Here is a 27,961-nt window from a genome sequence, read left to right on the forward strand (position 1 = left end):
TGCGACAGTTCTCTTTAGCGTAACAATTGCAACTGAACGGAAAAAACATAGAATGCATAACACTCACTTGAAGGATAACTCTTTTAATTATAATATTACACGTTGGGGAGAACTCAAAAGCCTAATCAATAACACTATTCATTTAATTGAGTAAATAAAGAGCAATTCATTTACTTAAGTGCATTACATTACTACTAGTATTATATATTGGTGCAAAAAAAATTTTTCAAAAATATTGATAGTGAACTTTAACTTAAAAATTCGAGTTGAAAATTTTTGATTCATGCGAATTATATTTTAGCAAATTTCGGGATAAATTAAAAATTTTTTGTTAATTATTTCTCAGAAAATTAATCTTGATATTTTTTTTATTCTTAATCTAAAGTTAATGGAGTAGACGTACTATTTTTAGCTACTGCTCCATTTTTTGGGCATTAAATTTAATACTTTACACAGAAAAAAAGGATTTCTTGATGCAAAAAATTTCTACTTGCCCCAAGAAATTCTTTCTTTCTGTGTATTTTAATGATACTGAAGTGAGCTGATGTCTAATGATTTTTCGATTATTTTTCAAAATGATAACTTATAAAAAAAAATATTTGGAAAAATTACACCTGTAGTTTTTTAAATTTTCTAAATGTGCATATATTTTTTTTCGTTTTTTGTAATTGATTTGTTAAAAAAAATCCGAAGATTGTTTATTGCCTGTCAATTTCAGGATCATTCGACAATTTTATTTTTCGCGGGTATCTTTGATCGCATTTAAAAAATTAATTACGTCTCTGCGTATTTGACTATTTAATTTATTAAAATTTTTTAAGTGTTCAAAACTGGGCCAAAAGTGACCAAAAACCTGTGCCTCTGTCCTTTAATTTTTCAAAATGTGATCATAAAAAGTTCAAAAAAAAAATATCTAAATGCTAAAAATTTATTGAAAAAAGTCAACTTAAAATTCTAATGAATATTTTCAAAATACTTGTGTAAAAATTTTTTTCACACGATTAGCGTCGCCATTTTTCTAAGCCGTATTAAGTCGATCCGCATTTAATATTTTACCCATCCAGTGGTCTGTCAATTTGAATAATTAGAAAAAAAATGACTTTCCGTGTTATAAAAAAACACGTCACCCATTTGTCAATAGTTCACTTGCATCCAAGGACTCGCGTGACATTTTACAAGTATTCAATTATTTAAGTGTTAAGTGTTTCCTCGAAAATTTATGTGCCATTACATTAAATTAATAAAATTTGAATTCATTTTCTATATTCTTATAAAATAAGGCTTTTAAAATATTAATGTTTGATAAATTGAATTTATTATTTAAAATCTTCATAAATGTACAACATAAGTAAAAATATATAACTGCATCGTCTGTAGACTTAATAGAGAATATTAAATGTAAGCCCTCATTGTCAGTCGCAGCAATGTTTCTGTCTGATTCGCAATTCAATCAGGTAAGCAAAGACGAATCGAAAGTACCAAGTAAAGCGATCTGAGTAAAGTGCTTTCGTCTTGTGAGGATTCAAATAAAATTGTTACTACTTCTTCTTCTTCTTATTCTTCTTCTCGTGCTTCTGCTTTTACTTGTACTTCAACTTCAACTTCTACAACCACTACTACTATTGTTATACAGAAATACTTTTTACTCGATTTACCCAGTAGATATATAGACACGATGGAGTTGATAGCACGGCAGTAATGTGCTAGGGTTTAAGAGTGTCAAGTTAAAAAATACCATCTGAAGAATTGTATTGATGCTATTAGTACTTTATAAAGTATAAGGAGAGCAATAAATAATAAATAAATAATGTCATAGTACACGGAAAAAAATGTACCTGAAGATTGAAACGTTTTTCGCGCAATGAAAATTAAAAAACACATGTAGTTCGACTACTTAAAGGTGACGAGTGGTAATGGGGGTGACTGAAATTTTTCGGCTGACATACCAGCGCCCATGCGAAATATTTAAGAAATTTAGAAACAGTAGATTTTTTACTTTTCATTTTCGTTCCTCAAAAAACGGTCCAATCTTCAGGTACATGAAAAAAAAACGGATCTCAAAATTTAGTTATAACGAGCAACCTAGTCAGTACGTGACTGCCCGAGTATTACTGCCAAATTTATAAAATATGATTTGAATTTAACTGTTTATTAAAATTCCTACTGTAAAATCAACTCTAGAATCTATTGTTTATTTCTATTATCATTTAAATTTAATGAGAAAAATCTCATCATGAATTCGCAAACTCGATTTCGATCATGGGATTCTTGAAAAAAAATCTACACACGGCCAAATTTTTTATTAGTCATCTAATATATTTTTTCACTGATACCAAATTTAATTTTTAAAATTTTTATTACGATAGAAGACAAGGCATAGACTAATTTTTTCTTAATTATATATATAAGCAGTCATATTTAGTGACAGAATAATTGAAATATTAATTTATTTGAAGAAAATAAATACGATCGTTTTTTTTCCCGCGTAATTTGAATGTAATTCGAATGATATAGATAAATTAATTTATCTAGAAATTTGGCAATAAAAAAGAGCTCAAACCATGAAAAGGCACAAATTCAAGTCAATACTTTTATCATATAGATATGGCCAGAACAAAATTTTTCTTATTCTCTTAATAATATAGATTACTCTGTGGAACGTAACCCGAAACCATTAATAGATCCGATAGCTTTTACTTTTGGCATAAGTAAAAAATAGTGTGCCGTCAACTGATCCCAATAATTTTATACCACAAGTGATCCCTACAAATTGGTCCCACCGTCATCTGATCCCATCTACATTCGGGGGAAAATGATGAAGGTTTTAAAGATGATGATAAGGAAAGTTATGAAAATCTTTATGAAATTGATGGATCAGAAGATCAATTGTCAGTTTGACCAGTTGTCAGTTAAATCTAGTCTGGGATCACTTGTCGGGGATCAATGGTGTGGAATCAGTTGTCATGGAACGGTAATTTTTTACTTTTGTCAAAAGTAAAAGCTATCAAATTCCATTGGTGATTTCGGGTAACTTTCTATATAGTAATTTTCGCTTACTTTTTTTCGTGTAAGTATATAAGCGTGATAAAAATTATTATCATTTAAAAAGACGGATATTTGTTATCTTCACTTGCGCACACGTTACTAATGATGTACCTTTCGGCTTGGTTTAATCTTTACGGATAAACTGCACTGCAGATAAAGTTAACTCTCTTTTTTTTTCTTTTATTCTCATCCTTTTTTTATTTTTCATCTCATATATATATATAGATATATATATTACTCATTTCATCACGTTTGTTCACTCATGCGTGATTCCTTTTTGCCAAGCTGACGCTGAAAATCACACGAAAATTTTCTACTCTTCCGGTAAAATATTTTTTTTTTCTTTTTATTATTATAATAGTTAGAAAAAAAAATTTAATTTATGGACTATTAAATATCATTCATATTTAATTATTTCCGCAGCTTTTTATTATAAATTTTTGTTACAGTATATTTATAATCAGAATGCAAAACGATTTTTTTTAAATTAAAAACTGGAAAATCCAGAATTTGTTTTTAACTTACACTGAAATTAGGGGAATTTTAATATCTTATATATTCTATACATTTATATATATACTTTTGTACTATCGGTATTTCCGCAATTTACGCGATTAATTAAGAGATTTAATAGAAAAATTTTATTAAATTTACGGCAATAGAACAAACACATAATTAGATTTCTATCAAATTTACTAATGAAATAAATCCGCCATCGCATATTTACTCAAAAAAAAAACTACTGCTCAATTTAAATAAATTTCTAAACTATAAATTTACATTAAAAAAAAAAAAATTGTGATAAATTCGTCAGCAATTAGGGTAGAAGTACCACTTGTGGCCACTGCTCCATTTTTGGACAATTAATACTTTATTTTAAATAATGAAATCGTATTTAAAAAAATTTCATTGCAATAGTGTGATAAAAATATCTGGAAAAACATTTTAAAAAATTAATTATGTTGTTGCGTATTTTACAAATTATTTTATTCAAAATTTCTAAGTGGCCAAAAACGATACTTCTACCCTATAATTAAATATTTTAATTGTTTTTTAAATCCATACATTAAACCATTAGTTGCGTAACAACATATCCGCGGACAAAATATCCGATGAATAAAATATCTACGGACAGAATATCCTGAAAATGAACATACCAAAGATATGAATTCATCAGATCAAAATTTTTATAGTTAAAATAAAAGTAGAAGAAAGTTATTGAAATCATATTTTTTAAACATTTATCATTTAATTCATTAAATACTTCATGCAAAAATACATATGATTGATACATACATAAATAGGTGTGAAACATAGCGCTCTTTTTTCACGAATTCTGTGTGTTTGCAATTACAAAAATATACCCACACATAAAATGGTGTGAAAGATAGCGCCCTTTTTTCACGAATTTTCCCCGACAAATATTTAATCAATTGAATTTTTTTACGGATATTTTGTCGCGGATATCTAAGCGTGTCGCCAAACCATTGAACTACAAATGAATTAAAAAAAAAACTATCAAGTCAAGTCGGGTCGGTAAAATGTCACAAAATAATCAATAATCAATTCCATCTTTTTATTTAAATTTCAATTATTAAATTACCGCGATTTTTTTTTTAAACTCAATTAAAATTCAAAAATTAAAAAAAAAATGATTAATCAATAGATGAAAATTTATTGAATTCTACTCAATTAAATTGTAGAAAATGGAAGATAAAAAAAATCATACGCGCGGAACAATTGTTTAAAAATTCATTGATAGATTTCTAACCGTACGTTCGTTAACGTGACGTCGATGAATAATTTAATCGTTAGGATTTTATTTCAGTTTCCTTTTCTTCTCACTCGCAAAATATGAATAACAAAAAAGGGTGTGAAAAAATAATAAAAATTCAAATTTATGACGTCTGTCGTTTGACAAAAGAAATTAAAAGGAAAAAAAATTTAGCCATTAATTCTTATGCATAAAAACAAAGAGCAATTGATGTGTAAATTACATTAGTGGAGCTTTGAGTTTAATTTTATGAGCCGGATTCATCTTATGATTTATTGATGGTAGATTAAAAATTTACATCTAAACACAAACACACAATTTATTTATCACCATTGTCTGAATATTCATTACTATATTCTGTTATTTATTTTATTATCCTTTGTCTTTATTTTTGTTTTTATTTTTTTTTCAACATCATTTCATATATATATATAAACTACAATACAATACAGTATTTATAAATATATATTTATTATTACAATAATAGTATACGTTATCAATTAATTAAAGATCCATTAAAAATACTAATTAATGATATCTCAGGCTTTTAATTAACGCAGATCATTTAAATATTTATCATTATCGCTTAATTTATTTCAAAAGTGTGCGAATAATTTTCTGATCGAATTTAATCGAGTATTAATATGCGATTCAAATTTCTATTCGTCGAATAATTTAAAAATTTTTGTTTATTTTCCAGTTTTTAAATTATTTTATTCAAATTCAAATTTTCAGTTCGAACTAGTATCAGAAGCTCGAACTTTATTTTACTACTAAATTTAAAACTCATGTGATAAATTATAAGTAATTTTTTACAATAATTTAGTAATAATTCGGAGGCTTACGAATAATTTGAATAATTTGAAAATTTTAATTTTTAATCGACAGTTAATATTCGATCCAAGACGAATTATTTGTAAGTACGAATTATTCTCACACTCTTAAAATATAAATCTATATATATATATACAGAAAAAAGGGATTTTTTTTGGTACAAAAAATTTTTACTCACTTTAAGAAAATTTTTTCATTATAAATTGAAAAGAAAATTTTCTTGGGGCGAGAAAAAATTTTTTTGTGCCAAGAAAAATTTTTTGCGTCAAGAAATCATTTTTTTCTGTGTGTATATAAATATATTTGTATTCAAACAGTAGTAAAAAAAAAAGATCAGATATAAATATACATGATCATATAAATATAATATAAATTAATATATGACATAAATTTTTTAAAAAGCTGTAAATGCAATTTTATGTATATATATATTATAAATAAATTTATAATATCATTTATAGTCATACATATTTATTAATATATATTAATATGATCATTTGTTTCTTAATTACAGTGGGACTTATATATATATATTAATATCTGATATATCTCGAGCGACGCCGATGGGAAAAATAAAAATTTTCCAATAAGAAAATTGAACTGCGTTAATTGCTTAGTTGATAATTAAGTTGAAAAGTTTGGTATGTAAATTAAAAATAATAATGATAATTTAAATTAAATTTCTTAACAATAATTATGATAGTTTGTAAATTAATTAATTAATAAAATATAAAATGAAAAATTACTTAATTATCATCTGCGTCGTCATCATCATCAGAAATATATTTTTTCGTTATTCTTTTACGTCTACTACCCGTTCTACTCTCACTTTTACGTCCTTTTAATTTAATCTTCATCCTTACACTCGAGTCGCCGTCCGATCCGTCATCACGATCGTCTGGAGATGAATTATTTCCTGCGTTATTATTGAAACATCATATAAATTTATGTTGTCATTATAATCGTAAATTATTTCATTATTTTATCATAACAAAATATAGTGTAGTAAATTTTTAAATACTAACCGTCATCAGACATCGAACCTTCGGCTTCGAGTCTTTGTCGTGCGTTTGTAAATACCGACTCCAACACAATCGAATCCTCGTGAATTGGTGAGGCTTCTTCGTTATAAATTTGGGCATTTTTACACAACTGCATGAAATCTTTTTCCAGTTCATCTACACTCGAATACTGAAAATTATATAATTATAAATATATAGATATTTTCTTTTAAAATTTAAATATCAGGGCATTCTCAGACAATACCTCCCATTTTTTATGGGTATTCTCTGACAGTACCTCCTATTTTTTAAGGGCATTCTTGGACAGTGCCCTACTAGGGACAAAATTTTTGCGTTAATTTCGAATGAATGGTTAGAATGTTTAGTATTACGGCGAAAATATTGGTCTTATAAAAAAAGTTTTAAAACAAAAGTTGTAGGAAATTTAATTTTCGAAAAAAATGTCTCTTATGATTTTTTTATACGACCAATATTTTCACCGTAATTCCAAAATTAAGATTCATAATGGATGATTCAAGTTTTTGATAATTATGAAAATCGTAATTTTGAAATTACGGCTTTCTTATCAGTCCTATGAAAAAATTATAAGAGATATTTTTTTTGGAAAATTAAATTTTGAACAACTTTTATTTGAAAATTTTGTTTATACGACCAATATTTTCACCGTAATTCCAAAATCAAGATTCATCATGAACGGTTCAAATTTTTGATAATTATGAGAATTTTAATTTTTAAATTACGGTGAAAATATTGGTCCTATAAAAAAATTATAAGAGACATTTTTTTTATAAAATTAAATTTCCTATAACTTTTGTTTAAAAAATTTTTTTATACGATCAATATTTCCGCCGTAATATCAAAAATTTGACATCAATTATCAATTGTTATTTTGAAATCAAAGTAAAAATCCCGACTCCAGTCATTACAATTGAAAGTCACTGAATATTTTTAAAAAGTGTAGGGAGGAGACACTGTCTACGAATCCCCTTAAGACCGCTAACTTATAATCTATTAATTTACTCGACCCAGCACGCAGAATAAAATTAAATAAAACGTTAATTATAAAATATGGCGAATATCCAATAACATTAAAAACAGTAAATAAAATGGCGCCAAATATTGACCCAATAAAAATTCATTAAAAAAATGAACAACTTGTTACTTTAATTTGCAAACTTTTTTAAAGAAATAATTTATAGCGAAAATTAAAGTTTGTATCTATGGCAATGTCACGACTTGAGACACTCTCTAGTTAACTTTAATTTACGAGGAAAGTTTACCGAAGCTAAGAAGCGCAGCCATCGAGTCAAGTCAATTAATTTGAATACTAATCTTTAAATTGCCATACAATCTAAATAAATTATCGAACAATAAACTTCCAAGCCACAGGAATCAGTAATTTCTCAACATTTACTACTAATTAAAATTAGTCTTCATCTTTTTACTTCAAAGTTAGCGGTCTCATTAATAAATAAATAAATAAATAAATAAATACTTACTTTGCCTTCATCAACTTTCTTCAACAATTTATTAATAGTCAGAGGTTTTTTTATAACGTCATAATAATCAGGTAATTCTCGTCTCGACGGCAGTCTCATGAATGGTTCACTCAGTAACCTGCCGTCAGTACTGTCCGTATAATTAACAACAACCATAAGTAATTTTTTCATGGACTTGCGTAGTTTTATATCAACAGACGGTCCAGCACCGCCGCTGCTGCTCCCCGCGCCGCGACGTTTCTTCGGTATCGGCTCTTCATCTTCCTCCCCCTTCTTGCGTCGCTTTCGCGGTTTCTTTTTCTTCTTATCGTCTTCCTCCTCGTCGTCAAACTCGACCCCGTCATCGTCGATAGCTTTGAGCCACTCCTTTTCCGTCAAACTATCAGTGTAATCAACTTCCTTCCGCTGCCGAGATCCGCGGCCCAGATATCGTTCCTCGTCTTCTTCGTACGTCCACCGCTCAACTTCTTCGTCATCCTTAACCAGCCAGTCGGGCAATTCATTCTCCTCCAGCAAACGCGACTTACGATTGGGACCCAGCTTCGCCTCTTCACGCCGTCGCTCGAGATCCAATTTCTGGAAAGTTTCAAACTCACCCTCCGACCTAGCAATCATCTGATTGACTGTTTCATCATCTGGTACTTCGTTTTCTTCCTCATCATCCGCGTCGTCTTGATGTAAAATACTCTGCAAAAATTGCTGTCTCTCACTTCCTGTTGACTTCTGATCAAACATTCCAGCCTGGATGACTTTCTCATCCATATTCAACTTATAGCGCGCAGCAGCCAGTATTCTTTCTTCAACAGAATTGACGGTCATCAGACGCAGCACTCGCACTTCATTCTTCTGCCCAATACGATGGGCACGATCCTGTGCCTGCAAGTCTTGATGCGGATTCCAGTCGGAGTCAAAAATAACGACAGTATCAGCGGCTTGTAAATTGAGACCCAGACCACCGGCACGAGTTGACAGTAAGAATAAGAAATACTGAGACCCGGGGTCATTGAACTTCTTCAGTAAATCACCACGATCTTCAGCTTTGGTTGTACCGTCCAACCGCAAATACTTGAAGCCGCGCCAGCTCAAGTAATCCTCCATTATCGTCATCAGCTGCGTCATCTGACAGAACAGTAACACGCGATGGTTGGTCGCCTTCAGCTTAGGCAGTATGCGATCCAACAGCTCAAATTTACCCGACGCACGATACAAGTCCGGTCCTGAGACTGTGTGCGAACCCTGGACCCCGATGTGCTCACAATATTTTTCTTCAATCGCTTGGAACATAAACGGATGGTTACACAATTTACGGAGCTGGACAATTGTATTCATCAGCGCTTTCGCGCCACCTTTCCCTTGCTTTCCTTTCTCAGAGCCGTCAGTCAGCAGCACACCCTTGCTCTGCATGTGTTTGTACAAAACTTTCTGTAACCCAGACATATCGCACTTGATAATATACTCAACTTTGTCAGGCAATTGAGACTCAACTTCTTTCTTCAGACGTCGCAGCAAAAACGGTCTCAGTACTTTGTGCAGACGTCGGATAATAAGAATCGTTTCTTCCTCATTCAGCTCGACCTTTTCTCCGGTGGTGGCAAAAGGCGCATTGAACCACTGCTCGAATGTACTGCAGGATTTAAAGATCGAGGGTAACAAGAAATTCAACAGCGCCCACAACTCGGGCAATTTATTTTGCAGCGGAGTACCGGTTAAAAGTAAACGATGCGGCGCTAAGTAGTGAGTGTTCAACACCTGAGTTAACTTGCAGTGATGATTCTTCATCCTGTGACCCTCATCGATGATCATGTACTTCCATGGTAATTTAGCCAAGACACTTTTGTCTTTGATGACATACTCGTAGGTGGTCAGCAGCACATTAAATTTGGTAGCACGCATCTGCGATTGTATCGCGCGTCGCCCGGCGGGTGAACCCTTGTAGGATACGACAATGACACTCGGCGCCCACTTTTCAAACTCCAGTACCCAATTAGACAGAGTTGACAATGGAACGATGATTAAGAATGGCCCATTGACCTTCTTTTTCTCCATAAGATGAGTAACGAGCGCGATAGTTTGAATTGTCTTACCGAGACCCATTTCGTCAGCTAAAATACCATTGAGGTTGTTGTTAAACAATGACACCAACCACTCGAGACCCTTTATCTGATACTCCTTGAGTATACCATTAACCATAATTGAGGCTTGTTCAGTAACACACTCGTGCACTGTGTGCGCGATGCTGTAATAAGTCTGCTCTTCAGTTTTGTACTCGTCGTCCTCAACTTTGGCTTTATTTAATTTCTTTTTAGTCTCACTGATGGACTCACTGTTGCTCTCAGCAGAAACAGCTGAATCTCCAGCCTTAGCTTTTTGTCCCGACACATTTTCTTCTTCATCGTCGTCGTCGTCCTCGTCGCTGTCAGACTCGACGACTTCCCACCCGGGATGCGACTCCATGAAAGAATTCAATTGACTCATCAGCGGGGCATCCTCGCCGGTCAATGTCCGGCCAGTGCTCACTTCATAAACATGAACCCGCGCATCCTCAACCGGAGTTCCGTCTTCATTGACGGGCATGCCGTCTTGCAGTTTCTTCTTCTTCTTCTTACGCTTCTGCTCCTCGACTTGTTTGCGTTTCTGTTCCATCTTGTGCTGCTTGACCATCTCAGTAAGATTGCAGATGTACTCGTCGGTTTGTGACAACAAAAATGCCAGACGTTTGTCTTTCTTCTGATCAATGAGTTTACGGTAACCTTCCTCGTCTTCAGCCATCAGACGACGCATTCGTTCCTTTTCAATCCGCTCTTGTTCCTTCTTCTGCTCGCGCTCAGCATTTGCGTGGTAGTTCAGCACGGCTTTGTTGAGACGTGACAACTTAGCGACGTTGTTACGATGGAATTCTTTCCAATCTTTGCCATGTTGAAGAACGGAAGTCAAAAATTCTTGGTGTTTCTGACGACGTTTCCGTTCCGCTTCAAGTTTCTGTTGTTTTTCCAGTTTTTCAGTAGCACGGGCTTCACGTAATCCTTGACGTTTTGTACGTTTGTAGGCTTTGACGTTGACCGCAGTCTCTAGCGTTGTGTCTTTACGTGTACAGGCGATTATCTCAGAACGTAATTGACGTTGGAAATTAAGTACACGGAGCATACGTAACTCTATTTGGGCTTGAATGCGAAGATCCTCGGGCATATTTGTGGGTAAGTTGCTTAATTGCTCCATGCGAAGAGCGATACGCGTGGCTACGCGATTTTCTCGCTCTTGGAGAATGACTAGAGGATCTAAACCTGTGGGTTTAACGACGCTTGTAACGCGGTTTGTTTTGTTAGCAGCTTGTTGTTGCTGCTGCTGAAGCTGTTGGGATGATTGAGAGCCAGGTCGTAGAGCTCCAACGGAACTCGGGACAACGGCGCCTGTGGTCGCGGAGAGAAGAGAGCCTGCTGGTGTACTTGGAGTCTGTGATGGGTCGACTGGTCGCTGAGGCATACCTGGGGCTGGTACACTGCCTTGAACAGCTAGAGCTAATTGCTGAGAAAGTGGTTGGTTCCGTGCTAGCAGACGGTAGGCCATTATTTGGACACGAAGTTGTTGGAGTTGTTGGGAGCTGAAGTTCTGTTTGTCTCCCATTCCGGCATTTTGACTGCGAGCGCGAAGAGCGAGTAATTGGGAGTAACGAGGATCTTCTTGAAGACCTTTTTCTTCCATGGAGTCAATGGCTTTCTGGAGAGCGTTGAGATTTTCTTGTCCAGGTCCGGGAGGACCTGGTGGACCACTGGGAATTGGAGTCAATTGACCAGCGGGTCCTCCGGGCCCTATTGGTCCCATCGGTTGATTTGCTCCTGGTGGCATCGGCCCTATACCTGGAGGTCCTGATGGACCACCAGGACCTACTGGACTTCCGGAATTGTTGACGACTATTGCTGAAGGTCCTCCAGGTCCCATTTGACTTGCAGGTCCAACTGGAGGCAGCTGATTAGGTCCTGATACGGGCATCATCGGTCCACCAGGTCCCATTTGATTCCCTGGACCGGTGTTAGGACCAATGGGAGCAGCAGGAACTGGTCCCGGAGCATTAGGCCCACCCATAATAATAGGAACACCCGGACCACCGGGCCCTATGTTCATTTGATTTCCTGGGCCACTCACAATCATCTGAGGATGTCCATTGGCACCATGTCCGTGACTAGGCATTTGTCCACCTGGGCCTATTGGTGCTCCGGACATCGGAACCGGTGGACCAGCCATCGATGGATTCATGTGTCCTGGACCTGGCATCGGTCCAGGTCCCGGTCCTATGTGACCTGGTCCTGCATTCATAAGTCCCGATGGTGGAGGCCCTTGCATATGTCCTGGTCCACTTGGCATTTGGTTTCCCGGGCCGCCTTGCATATGTGGTGGTGCTGGAGGTCCACCTGGTCCCATATGACCCGGACCCATTTGTCCCCCAGGTCCCATTTGATTCGGGCCTAAAAAATATTTACAATTAAATAACTGCATTACTAATCACATCATTAACTAAACACCAGCATTTACCTCCAGGGCCCATCTGATTGGGTCCACTAGGTCCCATATTCGGTGGACCACCAGGAAACATTTGACCAGGTCCCATAGGTGGTCCTCCAGGCCCACTGATCTGATTTGGTCCCATATGCCCAGCAGTCGGTGGTCCACTCATCTGTCCCGGTATCATCGGGCCTCCAGGTCCTTGTGGCCCAGTCGGACCTCCCGCCGGACCCTTGAAAATTAGAATTTTACGTTACAACTTTCTTCTAACAATTTAATTTTACATTTACACTTTTCCCTACAATTATCTCCATAAATTTAATATCCATTTGACGTTTCACAACAGATTCGTCATTATCATTATGGACATTTGGAAAATTTAATCAGTATTTAATTAAATGTAAATATACACAAATTTATTAATAATAATAATGAGCACGTGTAAATTGAATGAAATGAAAATAATACTTTCCGCTGGATTATGGTATACCACAATCTAGTTCTACTCGGCAATAATATTTACTGCAATTTTGATGATATCAAACAAAACGTGATATTTCCATCATCACTGTCTGCATGATGATTTACGGTATCTATTTGACATTGAAACTAAGAACTGTTTACTGATATGTTATTATTATTATTATATTACCAGTCGTACTATCTGGAGACTTTGTTTTCATAAATTTAATATATATTATATCAATCTATCCATCTATATATTTATTATGTCTAATACAATAATCATTAGTATACATAAGAGATAAGAACTGAATGCAAATTTTTAAAAGTTTTAATTTCCACGATTACGTCAAAATAAAACGAAATTTTCCACTATTTCAAACGACTGTTATGTCATTTATATTTTATTTAAACTTGAACTTAAACTTTAAATTAAACATATGATAAAATTACCATTCTAATGTGACATAATTTATGCATTCATTAATGAACATTGCGAATTAGACAAAGACTTTAAACAAAAAGACTTGCGGTAATTAAGTTGATTAATTAGTTTTTATTATGCGTTTTCTGCTTAATTATTTTTCTAACGAAACAAATAAGGAAATAAATCATAGGAAGTTGATGATAGAAACTAGCTTAAAACAAAGATTAGAGGCATGCTATTGGAACGTGATTACGGGTCGCTGGGAGCGTGAACGACGCATGAGTATGGAAAAATAAAGAGCGAGAGAGAGATAGATTAAAAAACACCAGACGTAAAAAAGGAGTTTAGCCAACTATACTACGCTTTAATATGTGACACATTGTTAACACGTGCTTGACTACACCTGTAACTTAAATTACATTCAATTTGCTGACTTGTATTGCTGACTTATCTGATACAGCCATAGGTGATTTTATGATCACTATAAAAAAATTTTTTTTTGTTTTACGTTTAGAAATTTTGAAATACAAATCAATGGAAATTTTTTTTTAAACAGGGACTAAAAATATTTTATTATTTTTGATGATTAGAAAATTTTGATTTCATTTTATAATTTTTTTTAAACGAATTCGAGACTTATTAGTTTATCATTTTTTTTTTTTAATTATTTGCTGTGAAGAAATTGAAATTGGAAGCAATTAAACATTTTTTTTCAAATTTAATGACAGAATTTTTTATTTTTTTTATTTTACTAGAAATTTGGAAATACAAATTCATGAAAAATTTTTATATCTTCTAAATGATGATTAAAAAATTTTGATTTCATTTTATAATTTAAAAAAATAAATTCTTGACTTATTAGTTCATCATTTTTTAAAAAATTATTTACTGTGAAGAAATTGAAATTGAAAATCAATTAAAAATTTTTTCCAAATTTAATGACATTGAATTTTTTATTTTGTTTATTTTACTAGAAATTTTGAAATACAAATCAATGAAAAATTTATATTTCTTCTAATTGATGACTAAAAAATTAAAAAATGACTAGAAAATTTCAATTTATAATTAAAAAAAAAAAAAAAAAACTATTAAATTTTTAGTTTATCATTTTTTAAAAATTATTTACCGTGAAGAAATTTAAATTGCAAATCAATTAAAAATTTGTTCCAGATTTAATGCCATTGAATTTTTTTTTCTTATTTTACGTTAAAAAATTTGTAAATACAAATCATTACAAAATTTGTATTTTTTTAAATTGATGACTAAAAAATTCTATTTCATTTTACTAGTTTTTCAATTTTTATAAATATTTACCTCGAAAAAATTCTAATTGCGAATCAATTAAAAAATATTTTTTACAAATTTAATGACTTAATTGTGTATGTCTTTTTTATATTCAAAGTTATACTTATATATTTTAGTAAAATAGTTGGCTAGAAGAGTGAAGAAAAAATATATAAATATAAACATTAAAATAAATAATTGTATATATGTTGCAACGTAATATTAGAACGAATATTATCAATGCATGCATCGGAAAAATAACGTAGTGGGGTTGCGAGCTTTTGCATAAATACTGCGCTTCCGCAAATTTAACGTCACTTTAAAGTTAGAGCTAGTGGTTAACATTTTAATAATATAAATAATAATCAAATTTATTTAAATTTTTTATTTAATTAATTTAAATTTTAACAATAGTAATTTAATTTTTTTAAATTATCACAATGGCCACACAAAAAGAATTGGAACATTGTTACGACTTTGTTATGAAACTAACGATCGAGTCAGCGAAGGTATTTTTTTTTTATTAATTATTGAATTCAATTAAGAAAAAAAAAAAAAGAGTGTGGATGCAGCAGACATCAGAGAAATTTTAAATTATAAATAAATAGAGTAAATAATTTTTAAAAAATTCACTTATTAATTTAAAAATTCTTGAAACGCGGATTTTTTTTAATTTTATTTTATTAATTATTTACTCTATTTATTTATAATTTTAAATTTGACGTCTGCTACATTTACATTCAATCAAAAATTAGGTTTTTATAAAAATCAAATGAAATTTAAAAAATATTTGATTGGTAGATAAATGAGGCGTTGATTTGAATAGAAATTTAAATATTTAAATAAACGCGCTGCGTTTATAAGTATATCAGAATAATTTGATACTTGATATGGTAATGATAGAGCAATTTATTGGGGGGTACAACAGGGAATGAGAGGGAAAGAAAGAGTGAGATCGTCAAGTGGTGAATTAAATATATTTATATTAAAGAATCTTTATTAATGTGACATTACAGATAATCAGAGATACGACACAAGGTGGAAAAAATATCGAAACGAAAGCTGGTGACTGGGATTTAGTTACTCAGTATGATAAAAAAATTGAACAAATTTTAATTGATGGACTTGCTAAAGAATTTCCTACTCACAAGTATGTAAAAATTGTTTTTTTATTTTTATTATTGTAATTTATTATAAATTTCTATTTTTCATGTGAAAGAAAAAAAATTAAAGTCAAATTTAAAAAGGCGGTTTTATAATTTTGGCTTATGCACTAAAAAAAAAATCTCCTTCCATTAAAAAATTTTACTTGAATAATTCTGACGACATATTTTTTGTTAATTGCAATAAAAATCGCCTATAGAAATTTACGATTAGATTAAAGCGAATGTTATTGAAAGGATATACATTATACTTAAATTTATGAACATGTTTGTGTAGAAAAATTTTCTTGAATTTAATTTATCTTTTTCTGACAAATGGAAATTTTTAGTTTAAAATAAATATAAGAGATATTTAAAACAGGTTTTCGCGTAATTTATAAAAATAGATTTTTGTTATTGCGGAAGTAATGAAAATTTTTACTAGATATTATGATGAAATTGAATAATGTAAATATATATATTTAAATTTATTAGAAAGACATTAAATTTAAATAATGCATTTTATAATTTGGCTGTTGAGAACTAGTGTTTCGAAAATAGTTATAAATAGATTTCAAATGCCACACGGAAAAAAAAGCATTCGAAAAATTACAGTTTCTCTTATTTATTCATAACATAAAAATTACACTGAGTTATCAATTGTCGAGAATAATGAATGATCTGAGAAAAATCACAGCTCACACTGTAATTTTTAAATTCTATATCTTAAGAAGAACAGAATAGTAATATTAACGATCGAAAATGTAATTTTAACTAATTTTATAATAAAATTTAAAATTATAAAATCTGTTTACTATAGAGAGCTGGACAATATCGAGTTTGAAACTCTAATATTTGTTATCCCTAGGATAAGAATGTAATCTTTACAGTTTCAGAGTCGCACCGTACTACTACACGAAACTGTAATAAATACAGATATGTTCAATTTCTAAACTGCTCTTTTTTCGAGCATTAGCGTGAATTTTAAATATTTCGTATTGTTGATTTTTAAATTAATCGGTTACGGGTTGGATGACTGGGTAATGAACTTGAACGATAACCGATTAATTATTTTTTATCTGAATTCGTTTTGTCAATAATTGGGGTTTATTTTAATTTTATTTTTTCATTACAAAATTTAAGTAGTTTGTTATTTTTTTTTAATCTCCAAATATAATTATGAAGATTAAGACTAAAAATCGAGGGCAAATTCTATTTAATTTTTATAACAACAGAAAAATATTTTGAACGAAAAATTCTATAATAAAAAATGAAGAAATTAATTTTTGTAGTAAATAATAAAAATAATTTTAAATTTAGATTTATAGGAGAAGAAACAGTTTCAAAAACCAACGTCCTTCCAAAATTTACCGACGCGCCAACATGGATAATTGACCCAATTGACGGTACGACAAATTTCGTTCACTCATTTCCCCACTCGTGCATATCAATAGCACTTGCAGTTAATCGTGAGCTAGAAATTGGTATCGTTTACAACCCAGTTCTCGAGCAATTGTTTACAGCGCGTCGAGGACGAGGCGCTTATCTAAACGGGAAACCGATCAAAACTTCTGACGTCAGTGGTAATAAAATTATTTTATCTTAATAAAGGATCAATAGTTTATCTAAATAATAAATAATAAATAATTTTATTTATCTATTGCAGAATTGCGACATTCTTTGGTCTGTCTTGAAGCGTCATACGCAACCATAGAAGATACCAGGGACATAATCCTTGGAAGATTAGAAGCATTTGTAACATTAGCGCATGGGATAAGAACACTTGGCTCAGCAGCTTTGACACTTTGTTATGTCGCAATGGGTGCCGCAGATGTTTATCATACCGACAATTTATATCCTTGGGACGTTGCTGCGGGTGTCTTATTAATTCGCGAAGCCGGCGGGCATGTTGTCGATACTTCCGGTGACGATTTTGATTTAATGAAACCCAGAGTTCTGGCAATGGGTAACAGGAAAATGACACCCGAACTTGTGAAACTCATTAAATTAGCAGACATCAAAACACACCGTAAACGCGGCAGTGATAAGAATATTTTTAATAACTACAACGGAAGCACGTAGAAATAATTACTTGGCATAGTTGTGATATATTTGTACGCAAATTTAAATATATCAGATTTATGCATCGTAATGAGTTAAACGTGCGGATTTTTTTAGTTTCTTAGTTTGTTTTTATAGAACTGTCATATCAATATTGTTTGCTATCAATTTTTTTTAAGTCTAATTTGTTATTTGGTGGGATTTTGTACACAAAAAAATTTTGTTTAATTATTAGTTATTTTTGAAATGAAATATTGTTACAGTGATGTAATTTTACATATCAAAGTGATGTGCAGTTTGTTAATTGCATGTTACATAACTATATATACGAAATTATTTTCTAAGATATTTTTAATGTTATAAAACAATGTTGTATAAATTATAATAAACTGTTGATTTATTTTTAAATTCACTGTTGCTTAATTTTATTAATTTGTTTACTTATGGAATATTGATTATTTTGAAAAGTTTTTCATGTTTTGTTTCTAAAAAACAAAAATTTTTTTAAAATGCCCGTGTAAAAAAAAGGTTAAAAAAGTGTTGACTATTCTAAACGTCAAAATTTTTATTAAACTTTTGAAAATTGAAGGGAAAAATTAATTAATGTCCTAATACTATTAAGACATGATAAAACGAAAAATGGTCAGAAATAGTTCGAAATCCGTTTTTTCTGAACGTATTTTGCACTGAAAAATGTTCATTTGTAGTGTGAAGTTAATTGTTTTTTTCTGTGCATTTTTAGAAGTTTGAAAATCTGTAAAAAAAGTTCGTCATTGTGTCAAGTTTTGAAGTTTAAAATAGTCAACACTTTTTTAACCTTTTTTCAACAATTTTTTTTTACGCGGGTGCTGATTCTGGTAATTTTTTTTATGGATTGTGGATTTTAATCTGGGAAAAAATAATCAAGATCTGATTAGATCAATGGAAAATTACTTTTGTTTTTTTAAATCGAGTGATTCATGTAGATCTCAGATGTAATTTTTATTTTTTTAACAAGATCACGAACTCGCGAAATCGAAATTTTTTTTTTATTATTTGCCTATTTTTTGACTGACCAATGAAAATCTTTACGAGTTTCCGAGAATCTAAATAGTGATAAAATTAAATTTAAATAGAATACAGATTTAAAATCACTGTACATCTAAACTTTAAAAAATGATTTAAAAAATGTGGATCAAAGTCGTCTTACTCTTTTTTTGGATAAAATTTATTTGAATACCAAAAACCCGCTAAGAAATTGAAAACTTTTGACACGATTAAGTATACAAAAAAAAAAATGATTTCTTGGCGTAAGAAATTTTTAGTCACCAAGAAAATTTTCACTTGTCCCGATAAATTTATCGCATTACAAAATGAAAATAAAAATTTTCTTGGGGCAAAAAAAAAATTTCTAGTTCTAAAAAAATTTCTGACTTCAATCCGTAGTGCAAAATGTTTCTTGCACCAAGAAATCCTTCAATTTTTTATGTAAAAAACTTGAATTAAAATAAAAGACCTAGTACCCAATCAGAGAACTAGTACACTGAGAGTAAAAAGTGTATATTTCCAAGTAAAACTTCTTAATTTAAGTATTAGTTTACTTAAATAGTACCAAGAAAAGTGTTTTAATTTTAGTAAAAATGCATTGCCTGTAGAAATTTATGAGTAGATTGCAACGATTTTTATAAAGATAAGAAATATTATACTTCGATGTAGTAAATTTTTTCTTGTTTTTAGTATTATGAGTCAAGTAAACATGTTTACTTGAATTCAATTTTTTTTTCTCTCAGTGTACCCGATCACTCCATGTATTTGTATGTATTTACATTTAGTAGAATTTAGTAAATATAGATATACAAATACATGAGTGATCGGGTACTAGTTCCCTGATCGGATACTGGATCTACCTTACAATTAACAGTTCAAAAAAACACTAAAAAAATTTTTTTTTTTCATATGAAAATTTAATTATATATTAGAAAAAATTTAATTTTGAAAATTAGCCCGATTTATGTTATTTTTATCAATTTTGTACACTTTGATTGCAAGGTCCGGATAGATATCTAGTGTTAAAGACAAAAACACATACAGAAAATTTAATCCGCCGTGTGGCTGAACACGTGGAAAAAGTTTAATAATAGATCTTTAAGCTATAAACACTTGGAACTTTGAAAAATATGTGGAGCCCCACTACTAGACCATTACTAAAAATTTATCATTTTTTATAATTAAGAGAAATATTTAATACAATTTCTATTTACCCAGAAAAAATGATTACTATTATAAAGATAAATTTAAATAAGAGAAATGACGGACTTTGTTGTAGATAAAAAAATGACAAAAAAAAAAGTTATCAAGCCTGAAATTTTAAATGTAATGTTTACCTTCATAAATTTAAATGCCATGTGACATAAGAGTGAAAAGATTGGCGTGAACAGAAGTAAAATTAGAATTACATAAGACAGAAAACAAACAATTAAAGAAAAAAAAAAAAGATAAATTTAAACTTAATAAGATTTCATATCAGTGACACTCAAGTGAAGACAAGAGATTATTATCTTGAAATAGTGATAAACGTCAAGGTAATAATATTTATTTAGAATAAAATCTGACAGAAACTGCATTAATGTAAAACCAGTCAACGGCGGCACACATCGTTGAGTATATTAAAGTATACATATATATATTTGTATTAATTAAAATGGGAACGAATCAAGATATTGAAGAATACTTTGAGTTTGCTAAACAACTTGCACTGCAAGCAGGCGAGGTATGATACTAGTCTTACATTCAATTAAATAAATTTATCTTTTATATATTTTGTATAAATATGAAACACTAATAAATATATTTCTATTTTAATTAAATATTTGAAAATAAATATAATCAATTTTTTTTTTTAGATTTTGAAAAATTCTCTCGATCGTGAAAAAGTTGTTCACATCAAAGGAAATTATCGAGACCTGGTTACCGAACAAGACAAAGCTATTGAAAATATATTGATATCAAACTTATCGAAAAAATATCCAGATCACAAGTAAGAAATTTTTTATTCTCCATATAAAATATCAATATTTTTATCGCGGCGCCCAAGTACTTATGTAGTCAGCGTAAACTTTAAATACGAATTTCTAAAAGTACTTTTATTTCGAATTTATTATTTTTTTTCAATTGAAAAAAAAAAATTTTTTTAAATATGTATTCAACGAATTCGGAGTGATTACAATTTTTTATTCATTCTGATACTTGGAGTTCCGGAGTTAAAAAAAAATTTTCTCTGCATACGGAGTAAATGAGGAGTTTTTTTTTCAGCGGAGTAATTTCGGAGTGATCTGGATTTTATTTAAATTCACATTCACTCCGATTCGGAGCTTTAATATAACAATGAACTCCCCTTCGGAGTAAATTATGCACCTGAAAATCTAAACGTTTTTCGTGCAGCGAAAATGAAAAAATTTATGTAATTTGACTACTTAAGGGGCAGTTGGAGGTGGTCTGCAATTTTTAGTTGACATACTAACACCTATGCGAAACATTTCAAAAATGTAAATCCCATAGATTTTCTATTTTTCATTTTATGCTTTTATTTTTGTTCCGCGAAAAACGTTCGGATCTTCAGATACATAGTAAATTTTACTGTATCTTTTAAATAAAGTTTGTAATTTTGGTTTTAAAGATTCATAGCTGAAGAATCCCACAACAAAAATGAGCCATTAGAATTAACAGACGCACCTACATGGATTATTGATCCAATTGATGGTACAGTGAATTTTGTCCACGGATTTTCACAATGTTGTATATCAATTGGTCTGGCCATAAACAAAGAAATACAACTTGGAATAATTAACAACCCACACCATAACGAACTATTCACAGCTAAAAAAGGTCAAGGCGCATTTTTGAATGACAAAAAAATCAGTGCATCGAATATTAAAAAATTAGAACTGGCTTTAATAAATCTTGAACCCAGTCTACTCAAGTGGGGGCCTAAGCGTGACATAACACTAGGTCGAATTGAAGCGCTGTCACAAGTCGCCGATGGGTACGTAAATAATTTCTTTAATTGTTACATTTATAATTTTGATTGAGTCATTAACTAATTACTTATGTAATTAAAAATTTTATTTTCAATAAAGAGTTAGAAATGTTGGGTCAGCAGTAATGGGATTATCATATGTTGCAAGAGGTATTATTGATGCATTTCACATGGATCATTTACATCCATGGGATGTTGCAGCTGGATGTCTATTAGTTAGAGAAGCTGGTGGTACTGTGATCGATAGTAAAGGTAACAAATTATTAATTATAATGATAAATTCATAGGGAGGTGGACAGTAAATTAAAATTTACAATTTAATTTTGATCATATAATCAAGTTGCTGAAGAAGTCCCAATAAAGGGACGAAACGTCCAATTTATGGTCTACATTAAATTCTAAATTTCAATTTACTGTCCACCTCCCTATGAATTTATCATATTATTGAGTTGATGGACACGATTTTAAATTAAATGTAATTATTAATTAATAAAAATATTTATGATCCTGAAGTTAACAGACATCTCATAATTTTTGAAATTTTTTTCCAAACGATAAATTATAAAAAAAAGAAAACTAGAAATATGCACATACAGAAAATTTAAAAAACTATAAGTGCAATTTTTTAAAATATTTTTTTTTTATAATTTATCATTTAAAAAAAAATCAAAAAATTATTAAACGTCGGCTAACTTCAGTATCGTAATTATTTAGTGGTTTAATAAATAATTATTTATATTTAATAGGAGGAAATTTTAATATTATGAAGCCAATGACGTTAGCAACTGGAACGGAAGCACTTGCAACAGAAATATCGAAACTGATAAATGAAACTGATCTTCAAACACAACGTCGACGACTCAAGAGAACATGAATTTATTTTAAGTAATTAATTAGTTATGTAGAAAATAATTTTAGTTTTAGAAAATAAAATATAAAATTTCTGACTGATAAAAAAAAAAGTGTCAGAAGAAAAAGATTTAAATTTAAAAAAAATTGTACATAATTAAAAATTTAATTTTTTATTTTAATTGAGTTTTTGTGGTAATTTGGAATAAATAAATTGACAGTGAAGTTAAATAATAATTAGAATTGACATTACTTTCATATTCCCTACTACAATTGATTCTCTCACGGTCGACGATGATGACAAGATCTTAAAGTAAATTATTAAATCTTAGTCAGCTACTACGAGTTGTTGGATAAACATCAATTCTAATAATAGTTACTAGTGTTTTTAATAAAATAGATAAAAGGGAAAAAGTAATTGCAGTAACAAGTAGTTATTTAAAATGGCTAAACACGATGAAGATTTTTACTACGACATTGCTATGAAATTGACTCTTGAAGCTGGACACGTAACTTTTTTTTTTACTCTATTTTATGTTAATATAAATATCATTTACTTGTTTATTAATTAAGAATATATTCAAGTATTTAATGAGATACTTTAGCAATAATTTATTGATAAATTAATATTATTATTATTTAAATTTAATGCATAAGATTATTAAACTGTTAAAAATTTGCGGAGTGAATGCGAATTAAAACTGAAGTGATTGCACTGTAAAAAGTCGGGAGCGAATTTGGAGTGATTACGGATTTTATTCAAATCCAAATTCACTCGGAGTCTCGGAGTTTTTAAAAGAAATCACTCCGCATACGGAGTAAATTTTACTTGGAGAGGATTAAAAAAACAGTCATCCGCTCCAGATTTAATCTGCGTTCACTCCGCAAATTTTTTAGAGTATGCGAAGCAGATGACTGTTTATTTATTCAATGACCTCGGAGTGAAATCCACTTCAAATGGGAGTTTATTTTAAAATTCCGAATCAGAGTGAATGTGAATTTAAATAAAATCCAGATCCTTCCAAAATCACTCCGCTGGAAAGATAAATTTCCTATTTACTCCTTATGCAGAGTGATTTTTTTTTAAAACTCCGGCTCTCCGAGTGAATTCAGATTAAAATAAATGAATTAATTAAGTACTCAATTACGTACTGATTTTTTTCTTGTATAAATAAAAGAATATAAAAATTGTTACGTGCATAATTAATGATAACTTGAGAATTTAAGTGAATGTAAATATATAATAATTATTTTCAAGGTACTGAAAGGCGTGACATTTGCTAGAAAAACAGTGACAGAAAAACTTGGTGACTGGGATCTTGTAACTGAATATGATCGTAAAATCGAAGATATTATTGTAGGAAAACTGAAGCAACAATTTCCTAATCATAAGTAATTTATTAATCTTATTAGTTTAAGATTTAAATATTTTCAACAGCTGGATGAACTATCGTCTACTTTTTTTTTTTTTTAAAGATTTATTGGCGAAGAATCGACGGGTAAAAATTTACCAGAGTTAACGGACGATCCTACATGGATAATTGATCCGATAGACGGTACAATGAATTTTATTCATAATTTCCCACAAATTTGTGTCGTCATTGGGCTGTCGATTAATAAAGAAATGAGAATTGGTATAGTCTATAACCCGATTCTTGATCAATTATTTACTGCGAGAAAAGGAAGAGGTTCCTTTCTCAATGGACGTCCACTAAAAACGTCGACTGTTGATGGTGTGTATAAATTTTTATACTTTAACCAGTGGCAATAATTACAATAATATTTTAGACATTTCAAAATCACTTATTGCTATCGAACCAGCATTTATAAAAGTTGATGACTTAAGAGAGAAAATGATCGAGAGGATAAAATTACTTGGTAGTAAAACTCACGGGTAATAAAATAATGAAATGAATTTTTTTTTATGAACAAGGGTCAAATAAATAGACAATTATATTTTAGAATAAGAACAATTGGTAGCGCAGCAATAACTTTATGTCATATAGCACTTGGAGCTATCGAGGGTTATCAGATAGAAGGACCAGGAATTTCGACTTGGGATATTGCAGCAGCTTCTTTAATCATCACCGAAGCTGGGGGTGTTGTTATTGATCGCGTGACCGGTAATTGATTTTATATCACTCAATAAAATTATTATTTAGTTAAGATGAAAGACCTAGTACCCGATCACTCCATGTATTTGTATATATATTAGTTACCGGTGATTTCGGTGATACCGGTGATAGGGAATCACCGGGTGCTTAAAAAAAAAAATTTAATTTAGTCATAATTATCATAATTAAAACGCCAATTGAAGCTATCTGAATAGTATCGATTTTGTATTTCAAAATGAAATTGTTAATTTTTTTTTTTTTTGCTAGCTTCAATTGGCGGTAATTTTGACTCGTCATAGGGTTTTGGAAAGCTTGAGGAATCAGCTTTGAAGATCTTAGTATAAATTTGAAAAATATTGAGCAGCTTACGAGTAATTGCACTTCTAGTGAAAAAGTAAATTTTTACATGTTAATTAGATGGGAAATTAAAATTAAAATAGCGACCTCTTAGAGTTGAGCTAGAGAGCCCATCTTTTGGGAGGATTTTTTTCTCGGCAACCACTAACGTTTCAGGGGGTGAGAGCGAAAAAAAAATTAAATTTTTTTTTTGAAGCACCCTAATATCTATATTTAGTAAAATATATTAGATATAGATACACAAATATATGAGTGATCGGGTACTAGTTCCCTGATCGGGTACTAAGTCTTATTTTGTGAAAACAAATAAAGTATTAATTAAAAAAGAAGAGAAAAAATAATCAATTGCGTAATGACAAAGTCATCAACCCATCGGACATTGACATCAATTTATTTTTTTGTTTGATGTTTTGTTTTTTTTTTAGGAAATGATGTCAATATAATGAACCCACGTGCTATTGGCGCTTGTAATGTCAAAATAGCTAAGGATCTTAAAAAAATGATCAACGATGCTGACCGTAAAGTTGAACAACAAAATTAGTTGTACTTGTAAATGATACTCCGATTAAAAAATAAAAGCACTGTTTTAAATTACTGGACTATTAATTATTTAGTAAAATTTTATTGGAAATTATTAGAAATTAAATTTTGTTACTAATTCCAAAAGGACGAATATTTTTTTTACCGCCAATCATTTTGTAGACTTATTTTGTAGCTAAAAATTGAAAAAAAAAATTTCAGCTTTAGAATAAGTCTACAATTTGACTAAAAATTAAAAAAAAATTTTACGCTCTTTTGGATTTAAATTTAATGACTGAAATCAACAGGACGTAGAAAAATTCAAGTCTTTTTGGAATTAGTAACGTGAATTATTAAGAAATTATTTGAGGGCCTAAATTAGGTGGCACTTTTTGTGAGAATTTCGTTGAATTCCAACCAAATTAATTATTTTTATAATTAATACCCCAATTAGAAAATAAAAATACTGTTTTAATTATAAGAATGAATGTAGCAGACATCAGACAAATTTAAAATTATAAATAAATAGAGTAAATAATTAAAAAAATGCATTTATTAATTTAAAAATTTTTTGAATGCGCATTTTTAAAATTATTTACTCTATTTATTAGTAATTTTAAATTTGTCTCATGTCTGGTGCATTCACACTCTTTTTTAAATAACTAGATTATTAATTATTTAGTAAAACTTATAATTGGAAATTAAATTTATGGAGTCTGAAATAATGCAGGAGTTTTTTTTAAATTTTAATTAATAAATTACCTGAGGGCCTAAATTAGGTGGCATTTGTTGTGGATGCGGTGGATAATTTTGTTGCTGAGGTGGCGGTTGTTGCGGTGGTTGTGCCATCGGAGGTCCTCCAGGTCCCGGACCTGGGCCAGGTAGTGGATGGCCACCAGGATACGCCTGGGTCGGACTGTGTGGATGATGCTGAGGTGGACCCATTGGACTTCCTTGGGGATTCGAGGGCGACGATGATTGTTGTGGTGGACCCATTGGACTCGGGGCTTGTGGTGGTGGCATTGGTGACGACTGAGGCGACGGACTCGCCATATTATTACGATCAGGCTCCAGTTTATGCAGCAGTCAACTCCTATTATTAATCATCTGCTATTAATTTATCATCAGAACAATATTTACTTTATGTAAATATATATTTATAATTTATATTTCGTACTGGATTTTTTTTACGAAATGAATTTTCAATATGATGACGACATGATTGCGATATTTATAAGTTAGTTTATTTGATAACAATATAAGTGTACTTACTGGTTCAATTGTTACGCTAGTGTCGAAAATTATAAATATAATTTTATTTTATCCATACGATTATCAAGTTTCACTCTTTTATTTTTGGTTGATAAATTAAATAACACTTTTCACATACTACATCACTTACAACAAGCCATCGGCCATTTTGATTTCGGCTTCAGAACTTTCGGTTTCTCTCCTTGAGGGCGTTACCTACTGGGCCATCAATTAAAGCGGGAAATTTGAAAATCTAATATTTTAAAGTTAATGATGAGTGTAAATGTAACTGATAAATGGGAATTTTTAAAACTTTTGAATAAATGAATAAATTATTAAATAATTTGGTGGTAACGCAAACTTGGCGCGAAATTTAAAAATTGAAATTTAATAATTTTATTAAAATTCATTTGTGTCAATAGTTATATTAACTTGACTAAAAACAATGCCCTAAATTTTTTATTTTTCATTAATAATTTCTTAATTATTCTTATTACTCGCGCGGTAAATTTAAATATTTGAAAAATAAATTATTAGAAATTGGAGAAAAATTAAAAATTGAAGTCAAAATAAAATGGTGGCAGAATATGTTAGAAAAAATTTTAAATGTTAAAAAAAAAACACGCAAGTGCTTGAACAAACCTTGGCGGGGAAATAATATGCAGAAGGGTGTCCTAATACACTTGGAGATTTGAATTAAATTGCTCCAAGTGTATTTCAGCTAAAAAAACTTCACTTAACTGCTATTTCTCCACCAGACGATGCCAGATGAGTTTGCTCAGGAACCTGGAAGAAATCAGCATCAGCCA

General features: G+C 30.5%; 4 protein-coding genes across 7 annotated transcripts; 3 read left to right on the forward strand and 1 right to left on the reverse strand.

Moving 5' to 3' along the window:
- Positions 1 to 5,271: 5,271 nt before the first annotated feature.
- Positions 5,272 to 27,324, reverse strand: LOC130668922 (ATP-dependent helicase brm-like). 3 transcript variants are annotated; one of them, XM_057471453.1, is made up of 6 exons: positions 27,174 to 27,324; positions 26,664 to 26,994; positions 12,702 to 12,903; positions 8,175 to 12,634; positions 6,679 to 6,844; positions 5,272 to 6,551 (listed from the first exon to the last, which is right to left on the reverse strand). In XM_057471453.1, exons 2-6 carry the CDS (start codon positions 26,952 to 26,954, stop codon positions 6,400 to 6,402), a joined length of 5,271 nt encoding a protein of 1,756 aa, XP_057327436.1. In that variant the 5' UTR covers positions 26,955 to 26,994; positions 27,174 to 27,324; the 3' UTR covers positions 5,272 to 6,399. The 3 variants fall into 3 exon arrangements, with proteins under 3 accessions (XP_057327436.1, XP_057327435.1, XP_057327437.1); XM_057471452.1 differs by having other exon boundaries at positions 5,272 to 6,569; XM_057471454.1 differs by lacking the exons at positions 26,664 to 26,994; positions 27,174 to 27,324 and adding an exon at positions 12,974 to 13,101 and having other exon boundaries at positions 5,272 to 6,569.
- Positions 15,151 to 18,455, forward strand: LOC130668923 (inositol monophosphatase 1-like). The gene is made up of 4 exons (XM_057471455.1): positions 15,151 to 15,353; positions 15,861 to 15,994; positions 17,307 to 17,569; positions 17,653 to 18,455. Exons 1-4 carry the CDS (start codon positions 15,285 to 15,287, stop codon positions 18,066 to 18,068), a joined length of 882 nt encoding a protein of 293 aa, XP_057327438.1. The 5' UTR covers positions 15,151 to 15,284; the 3' UTR covers positions 18,069 to 18,455.
- LOC130668926 (inositol monophosphatase 2-like) lies at positions 20,529 to 23,148 on the forward strand. The gene is made up of 5 exons (XM_057471458.1): positions 20,529 to 20,796; positions 20,930 to 21,063; positions 21,703 to 22,068; positions 22,163 to 22,314; positions 22,809 to 23,148. The coding sequence occupies exons 1-5, from the start codon at positions 20,728 to 20,730 to the stop codon at positions 22,934 to 22,936; spliced, it is 849 nt and encodes a 282-aa protein (XP_057327441.1). The 5' UTR covers positions 20,529 to 20,727; the 3' UTR covers positions 22,937 to 23,148.
- Positions 23,227 to 25,983, forward strand: LOC130668925 (uncharacterized). Of its 2 annotated transcripts, none has more exons than XM_057471456.1 (6): positions 23,227 to 23,447; positions 24,170 to 24,303; positions 24,388 to 24,644; positions 24,700 to 24,805; positions 24,874 to 25,034; positions 25,808 to 25,983. In XM_057471456.1, exons 1-6 carry the CDS (start codon positions 23,355 to 23,357, stop codon positions 25,921 to 25,923), a joined length of 867 nt encoding a protein of 288 aa, XP_057327439.1. In that variant the 5' UTR covers positions 23,227 to 23,354; the 3' UTR covers positions 25,924 to 25,983. The 2 variants fall into 2 exon arrangements, with proteins under 2 accessions (XP_057327439.1, XP_057327440.1); XM_057471457.1 differs by having other exon boundaries at positions 23,229 to 23,420.
- Positions 27,325 to 27,961: the final 637 nt, after the last annotated feature.

The sequence above is a fragment of the Microplitis mediator genome, chromosome 5 (genome assembly GCF_029852145.1).
Source record: "Microplitis mediator isolate UGA2020A chromosome 5, iyMicMedi2.1, whole genome shotgun sequence".
Taxonomy (NCBI): Eukaryota; Metazoa; Arthropoda; class Insecta; order Hymenoptera; family Braconidae; genus Microplitis; species Microplitis mediator.